This window comes from Vespula pensylvanica, chromosome 1, assembly GCF_014466175.1.
Source record: "Vespula pensylvanica isolate Volc-1 chromosome 1, ASM1446617v1, whole genome shotgun sequence".
Classification (NCBI taxonomy): domain Eukaryota; kingdom Metazoa; phylum Arthropoda; class Insecta; order Hymenoptera; family Vespidae; genus Vespula; species Vespula pensylvanica.
In genome coordinates this window covers 11807464-11815514 of record NC_057685.1, presented here as the reverse complement: position 1 = coordinate 11815514, position 8051 = coordinate 11807464, and the positions used below count along the sequence as shown (strand labels likewise).

The 8051-nt window shown below is 29.3% G+C and overlaps 2 protein-coding genes across 3 annotated transcripts; both read right to left on the bottom strand.

Moving 5' to 3' along the window:
• Positions 1–279: 279 nt before the first annotated feature.
• Positions 280–5392, bottom strand: LOC122631232 (valacyclovir hydrolase). Of its 2 annotated transcripts, none has more exons than XM_043816667.1 (6): positions 5219–5392; positions 5048–5138; positions 3483–3803; positions 3121–3376; positions 2909–3036; positions 280–567 (listed from the first exon to the last, which is right to left on the bottom strand). In XM_043816667.1, the coding sequence occupies exons 1-5, from the start codon at positions 5378–5380 to the stop codon at positions 2943–2945; spliced, it is 924 nt and encodes a 307-aa protein (XP_043672602.1). In that variant the 5' UTR covers positions 5381–5392; the 3' UTR covers positions 280–567; positions 2909–2942. The 2 variants fall into 2 exon arrangements, with proteins under 2 accessions (XP_043672602.1, XP_043672593.1); XM_043816658.1 differs by lacking the exon at positions 280–567 and adding an exon at positions 1659–1756.
• Positions 5393–5991: 599 nt separating this feature from the next.
• Positions 5992–7999, bottom strand: LOC122631249 (ubiquitin-conjugating enzyme E2 C). The gene is made up of 4 exons (XM_043816693.1): positions 7749–7999; positions 7204–7318; positions 6893–7097; positions 5992–6799 (listed from the first exon to the last, which is right to left on the bottom strand). Exons 1-4 carry the CDS (start codon positions 7850–7852, stop codon positions 6678–6680), a joined length of 546 nt encoding a protein of 181 aa, XP_043672628.1. The 5' UTR covers positions 7853–7999; the 3' UTR covers positions 5992–6677.
• Positions 8000–8051: the final 52 nt, after the last annotated feature.

The window sequence follows — 8051 nt, the reverse complement described above, 5'->3', positions numbered from 1 at the left end:
ATCACGTACGTTCGTAAATCATTCTCTTGTTTCGATTGAAATATCGTGAGTTTTATATTATACCAAGTAAAGGTATTAGACTACTTTGTAACAAGATAAAATATTGAAGGTGTATATAGAGATTATGCATTTATAATGCAGGAATGCATGAGTGCATGCGAACTAGCTCGGTGAACGTTAATTATGATAGAATATAAAGAAAAGCAACGCTCTTATAAATATAACATGTATTGTATAAGTATAATATAACAGGTATGTATATAATAAATGTTATATATATATATATATATCGTATGTGTATATATTATAAAAAATATTCTATAAAACCCATAAAATTATTGTATATAATATTTTGTAAATTATTGTACATAATCTATAAAATCCATTAAAATTATTCTATTGCTTTAAACTTACTGTTATTCATGCGACGAAAATAGCTACTAGTGGATCTATGACTGCCCCGAGAGGAACTTCGTTATTAGCTCGTTGAATTCGTTGGACTCTCTTTTTGTCTCTTTCTCTCTCTCATCAACTGCAACCTCGCAAGTGACATAGTCGACTGTTTTTCTATTACAATAAGGAAATGTATCTACATAAGCACAACGAATCAATTAAAGAAGTTCGTATATAAAAAAAATAAATATCGATGTTCACACAGAAGGTCACTTGTACGAAGAAATCAATGTTATCCGAAATAATATCAATGATACGTTTATGTCAATAGATTGAGAATCTCGTTGTGACGTATCAAGCAATCAACAGTATGGTGCATGATTGATATGCAGATTAGAAGTTGCTTGTTATGCTAGTGGCAAAGTAGAGGACGGATGTCAGATCTACGATCGTACGTGTCCACCATCTAATGCTCATATCGTATTGATTCTTCTTCCATTTAAACTACGAAGACATTATAAAATAAAAATACAAAAGAATATATGTGAAATGTATAAAAATATATCGTATATAACCATTCTTTTATATCATAATTTTTTTTTTATATTATAATTAAATGATGCTTCATGAAGCTCGTAGGCAAAAACGCCTTTATAAAAATCACCTTCATCAAATGACTACATAGCCTTGGCATTATATAAACGACACTTCCCGACAATACTTACGACAGCTTGTTACCGTAATAATAATCTAGTTAGTCTCACAATCGAAATGGAAAGTAGTTTAAGACGATCGATTAAACGATCTAATCAACATGCCCTTTGACTTTTCACGTTAGACGACTATAATTTCTGGTAAAACTAGACAATTATGAAATATAGACAATATCTAAGAGCTTCAAAAAAAAAAAGAAAATGCTGACAGGCTAAGAGAGATTCTTAATTATGAAGTATTGATCGATGGTAAGCTAGAAACTCTTATTCGTTCGAACGTCTTGAAGCATAAAAGAGGTGCCATAGAAGAAGAGAAAATTCAATACGTGACACTTGATTTATGTTTTTTAAAAGGCACCACTCTAGCTGGTGGGTTCGCCACGATCGGGCACGTCGATCGTATGACCTGGCACGGAGGACGTACGTGGGATAACCGGCACGAGAACGCAAGCAGAGAAAGGAGAATCGCGATACAGCGTGGGCAAAGGAAACGTTAAGCCTCTTTCGGTGAGCCACAACCAAAAACGATTTCGAGTTCTATGCCTTTCTTACTCGATGACGTTTAACGATCCGGTTATGATTTTACGTTCTTAAATGAGATAAATGTTTTTGAACGACTCTCTTTACGTAGGACGAAGATTTCGTGTCTCCTGTAACATAAAGTAAATATATTCGATTCTTGATTATCATTATCAAAATTATCATATTATGGAGATTTTAATTTGATATGTATATTGTGATTCTAGATCTTTGTGACATACGTTTCTATTATAATAATAGAAATGAACGTATAAAATATATTATATGTAATTCATAAAATATTAAAAACAATAATAAGTTTCAGATAAGAATAATTAAAATGACGTGATGACTTGCTGTCAATTTTCCGGATTGAGCTACTCGGTTAAATTGTAAACAAGATATGACCTATTTATTGATATTTTGAAAAACCCTGCATTTCTAGAAACGTACGTTCACGTTTCGCTGTTTTTCTTATCAAGAATGTTCTTTTTTTGACCATCAGTGTATGTACAATATTATTTTCTTGTTAATTATATTTAAGTATGTTTTTTTTTCGTTTTAATATATACATGTTCGACTTAAATGCATTTTCTAAATATTAAAAATGCAAAAAATATTTCAAATGAATATTATATAGTGTCAAGTGGAGACACCATGATGATAATTATTTAACTTTGCGATGATATTAAAGAGTTTTATAAAGATCAGGTTTAAATTTTTAAATGACATCGAATAGCTAACATTTTCAAAACACTACTACTTTGTGTCTCATACAAATCAATATTGAGATATTAGATCTCAAAGTCGGTATGCCGCTATGTACGTACAAAGACCGACTGAGTAATCTACTCTCGGTGTACATTGGATAACGCTAAAACTATATATAACGTAAGATATATTAACTTTGAAATTTAATATTTCGATAGTGATTTGTGTAAAAGATACAAATAAGTAGTATTTTGAAAACGTTTCAACCTCAGTAGTAAGAATATGTAATAAGAAAATTATAGTTTCCCTTTAAAAATAAAAATATAAAAAATATAAAAAGACTTTTATAGAGTTTTCCAAGGTCATCGCAAAATCAAATAATTATCATCATATTAATATTTCATACAACATTCGTTTAAAATATTCTTTTAGATTTTTAATACTTAGGGAAATAATCGCATGTATACGTATAAATCGGACAATTGTGTGTGTGTGTGTGTGTGTGTATGTATAAATATATATACATAAAATTAAATAAATAATTGAATATGTATAAATATTGTAAAATTTACCGTTATTAAGAAAATAACGAGGTTGAGAAACATTTTAATCTTCTGTCAAGAACTTCATAGCCAATGTATTAAATTCCTCTTGATATCTTAAGTGTAAATTATGAGCTCCTTTCTCAAATATTGTCACCCTGTTAAACAAGTTTAAATATATATTTATATTAATACAACTTGTATACTAATTATATATTTAAATACAAAAGATATGCACATACTCGGAATTTTTTATATGATCTTTTAAATAAACTGGATGTTCTGGTTTTACAATTACGTCTTTAGCTCCATGTATGATTAAAGTAGGACACTTTATTTTAGCCAAATCATTTTTACACAGATCACCTTTGTTTTTTTTATATATTCTTTCCATGGTATCTACCCAATCGGACCAAGTATTTCTAAAATACTCTTCCCCATAAATATTGAGCAATGGTTGTTTCATTTTCTCCGACCAAGTGTCGATGTTTCTAATGCCTTGAAATCGAATAAAAAATAAGTATATGGATATATGTGTGTCTTTGTCATTTGAAATAATAATGTTAATGATATAAAAATACAAAAGTTTCAAATAAATACCTACTTTTATAAATTTCGAGTTCTTCGGGAATAATGTAAGCATTCGTACCGAATACGATCATCTTACGAATGCTATCAGGATTTTTGGCAGCAAGTATAAGAGACGTGATACCACCATCGCTCCATCCAATCAAAGAGAATTCCTTATAGCCTAGAATTTTCATTAAATTAAAAGCATAATCGGCATCACGTTGAAAAAAGTCATCTGAATATATTCTGTTCGGTGGTCTCGATTTTCCATATCCAGGTGGATCCCATGCTACTATAGTCAATTTATTTTTATCAAGATTTTCCAGTTGAGGTTTAAAGTCAGTCCAGGCAGTTCCTAAAAAATAAAACAAATTATTAGTAATAATCAGTAAACAAATACTCCAAATTACTTTTTTTAAAGAGTAATATGTACAGTATCGGACGAAGATATTCGAATAAATGATTTTTTTTTTTAATTTTTATGAATAATTCAATGTATTAATATTAAAATAATTGATTGATTTACACATGGAAGAGCAACAAATCATTTATATTAATGGACTTCATGAATTTTAACGTAATACATATATTTTTGTGTATAAAAAAAGTATATAAAAATATAATTGACAAAAAAAAGGTATTCGGACAAAACTTATAATATTAAAGAAATTATAAAAATAAACGTATGTTGATATTATTTATCGACACAAAACAATAAAATACCTTAACATTTGCTAAAAAATCCTTTGGAATCTAGAATTGCCTGCATTCTTTTAGGAATAGATTTCTAAAAGTTCTGTATTATAACAGTAAAAATGTTCTGCTACTTTGATGGAGTATTTCAAATAATTCTGCAATATTTCAAATTTTTTCGTCACTAATACTCCATTTTAAATGTTATCAAAAATGCTCGAGCGCCTTTAAACGCGGATTTTGCAAAAGCCATTTAAGAGTATATACGGTGTTTTAATTCAAACAATTTTGCATGAAATTTGGTACGAAATGAGTGCTTCGGATCATTATCATATTGAAATATCTGTTATTGATCATAACTTATTTTGCATATGGTATCATGTCTGTTTCTAATATTTCAATATACTCTTCTTTCTTCGTAATAACTTTAATTTGCCGCAAAAGTCCAATACTTTGACCAGAAAAGTATCGTCAAACCATGATATTCCCACTTCCGTTTCATTATTAGGATTTGATAACGAACATCATATCATTTACCTTTTTATCGCCGTACCCACTGAATTCCATCAGAACCGAAAATTGAAATTTGTTTTCATCAATGAAAATATACCAATCATTGACCAATGAAAATAATTATGAATAAATTTAAGTCGAACTAACCGATTCTTTTTTTTATCCGAATTTATTTTTCCGGTACTGTACATATGTATATTTGTTATTAATGTTTCCTTCTTTACCAACAAACGCTAAGCTTGATCACGCAATAGTTTACTTTGACGATATACATGAAGAATGAAATAACATGATAAATGATTATGTAACAATTCAATTTTTGTACAATCATTTACTTATATTAAAATTAGATAATTTTAATATGTAAATAAAAATTTGTAATTTTCTAATTACCTAGGGCACCAGGTAATAAAAGAACAGGATGATTGCCAATGCCAACTCTGACATAGTTAATATTAGACCCATCGACATTGACCTTCCTTTCCTGCGAAGAAAAAAAACTATGTATACAAGTGTAATGGCAGTTGATAGTTATTTCATTAATAAAATTAAATTTTCTTTTACCTCGATATCTTCACTTGTTTTCGCTGAATAAGTTCTTCCCATCGTTGCGTGCACTATTGATACATGGTTCTTAAGATTCAATGATTGTTTCTGAGTAAAAGAAGAAAATGTATTCACAACAGTAAGGAGTCTCGCTCGTAATGCCGCCATGTTTACACGCATATATATATATATATATATATATATGTGTGTGTATATATATAATATGTATAACACACACACACACGTGTATATATTACTATGTAACGATATGTGTATTATAATAGCAACGATCATTTATTTGAAATTAAATCCATAAAATACATTGAATAAAATAATCAATAATGACTTTTTTTATGAACTAACTTACATATATCGCGTGAAATAAATGGCTGTGATATTTGAGCGAACTAATTAAAGGATATAGATCCTACTGATTAAATTATATTATCTTTGAAGATTTCCTTTCATTTAAAGAACGTTTGACTTCATTTATAATTTGTTTCAAATTCTCCATTCTAATAAGTTACAAAATTAAAAAATAAATATAACTATTACATAATTAAAAATTAAGTTTTAGTGCAACGCATTGAATCCTTATATTGTTACGTGTATATATATGTATGTGTGTGTGTGTGTATACACATGTATATATACACATACACATATATATAAATATAAAAACATAATATACGTGTATATATATATATAATGTGTATATATATGTATGTATGTATGTATGTATGTATGTATTAACTATTTTAGCATTAATAAAATATTTTTAAAAATCCAAATGAGAAATTATCGCATGCTTTAATCTTTTATCTACATGGACAGGATTCATTTAAGAACTGATTTTTCCTACTAAATGTTCACAGTGAAACACTCAGTCAAACTATTATATAGTTACAATGTTCATACGTCGAAGTATCAGTTACATCATAACTGAAAAATTATACAACGCCGTTATAAATTGTAATCGAAATAAATTAATTTCTGACGGCAAATAATTTTTTTCAATTAGTACAATCATTTTAAAATATTTATTTTGGAATTGTACAATGACTATAAATGAAATGGAGATATATCAAATGCACTAGTCACATATGAGAAGTGTAATGATGTTGAAATTCAACATATATTACTAAATGTAAAATAAATAAATACTTTTCATAAAAAATCTGATATAATTGCAAATGCCTTTAATGCTCTTACCTGATCTTGACATCAGAGATTCTATAAAATTAAAGTCATGGTAAGAACAAAAACAATTTATGTAAGGGCAAATGCAATAAAGCGAAGCATGTAATGTTGATCCCATATTACACTTTACACTAATGAAAGATGAATCTAAAGATTCCATGTCAATGTAAATGAGTCTTCGAGGCAGACAATGCTCAACATTTTACTTAGTTATAATCAAAACACTGATAGGAATAATAGTAATGAAAGGTTCAGAATGATCATAATTATGGGCTTATCATGAATCTTGATTATGTTTGAGAGCCCTGTGATACTCCTCTGTTAGATGCTTTTTATATTTTGTCTGGTCGCTCCACAGTTCTGCTGCCAAAGGATTAAGTGGACTATCGTTGTTGGGTTCTATCGTATCAAAAATGAATTATATACATAAATGAGTAAAAAGAATAAAAATCCAACTCTGTGTGTCACACGAATATAATCGATATTACTTACCACTAAGTAGAGACTGTATAGATAACAATATAGTACGAACATCGTACAAAGCACTCCACTTATCTTTCAATATATCCAAACAAATATTGCCAACCGAATCTACATTTGGATGAAAACAAGGAGTGGCAAATCGTACTATTGGTGCACTGTATGGGTAACTATGTGGAAATTCCAAGGTTAATTTATATGTAAGGCCAGCGTAAACCTATATAACACAAGTTGGAATGTTTCAAAGATGTGCAAAAATATGTAATCATACCTACAAGTTAATTTATAAATTACTAAATAAAATCTTCCTCGAATCAACTCACTGTATCTTTAGGTCCTGTAATAGTTCCAATCCATTTGAATAAGTTTTCACTCTCTGGAAAAGCAGATACTCCTTTCTCTGTACTCATCATCAAGACCATAAGCTCTTTTTGTAGCCTATAAGATACTACTTCTTAATAAAAATTTAGGAAATGTTTAAAAGTTCATGATAGAAATTTATCGACGAACTATATAATCAAATTAATACTTTCAATTTTCCTAAGTTAACAATAATCTTCTTGACAGAACTGTACTTGAATAAATATAGTAAGTTGTATTTTGTACACACACAGGCGCGCAGGCACGCGTGCGCGCACACACATACACGTACACAAATACCAACGATAAGATATTATTTTGATTAGAATCTAAGGTTATGTCGTTCAATAACATATTCCTATAAGCGAATTAATTTTTCCAAAAAAACGCACCATTTTTAAACATCAAGCAAGAAAAAGCTCAAATAAAGTTTAAATAACAGATATAAAACAATAATATTTATAACGAAGGCTGAGGTAAGAATACGATGGATTATTGAAAGACGTACCGTTTACTAACTGCATGATTATCTTTCGGCTTGTTCTGTTTTTCTTCTGTAGCTTTACTCGGCGTGTTTTGAGAAGAATAAAACGGATTTATATTCTGGGCCATTCCGAATGCAAGTTCGTAGAATGTGCTCTCACAAAAGTTTCTTCTTTTACAGAGATTACGCGGACAAGGCTTCGCTTCAAGAGACAACAGTCACTGTGAAAATTTGAATGCCTCACGTGCTATCATCCGTCTTGAAAACATCGAACAACGAACAGCTGTTGATGCTCCCCCTCCTACTTGCAAACGCGTCACTTCTTGC

What these genes read in the sequence shown, in the direction of transcription:
- LOC122631232 (XM_043816667.1), bottom strand. Translation starts at nt 5,380, where the DNA reads ATGCGTGTAAACATGGCGGCATTACGAGCGAGACTCCTTACTGTTGTG. An exon ending in TTTATTACCTGGTGCCCTAG is followed by an intron (nt 3,804 to 5,047) that starts GTAATTAGAAAA and finishes TTTATTTTTTAG; the next exon opens with GAACTGCCTGGACTGACTTT. An exon ending in AGAACTCGAAATTTATAAAA is followed by an intron (nt 3,377 to 3,482) that starts GTAGGTATTTAT and finishes TTCGATTTCAAG; the next exon opens with GCATTAGAAACATCGACACT.
- LOC122631249 (XM_043816693.1), bottom strand. Translation starts at nt 7,852, where the DNA reads ATGGCCCAGAATATAAATCCGTTTTATTCTTCTCAAAACACGCCGAGT. An exon ending in AATCATGCAGTTAGTAAACG is followed by an intron (nt 7,319 to 7,748) that starts GTACGTCTTTCA and finishes AGTATCTTATAG; the next exon opens with GCTACAAAAAGAGCTTATGG. An exon ending in TATACAGTCTCTACTTAGTG is followed by an intron (nt 6,800 to 6,892) that starts GTAAGTAATATC and finishes TTGATACGATAG; the next exon opens with AACCCAACAACGATAGTCCA.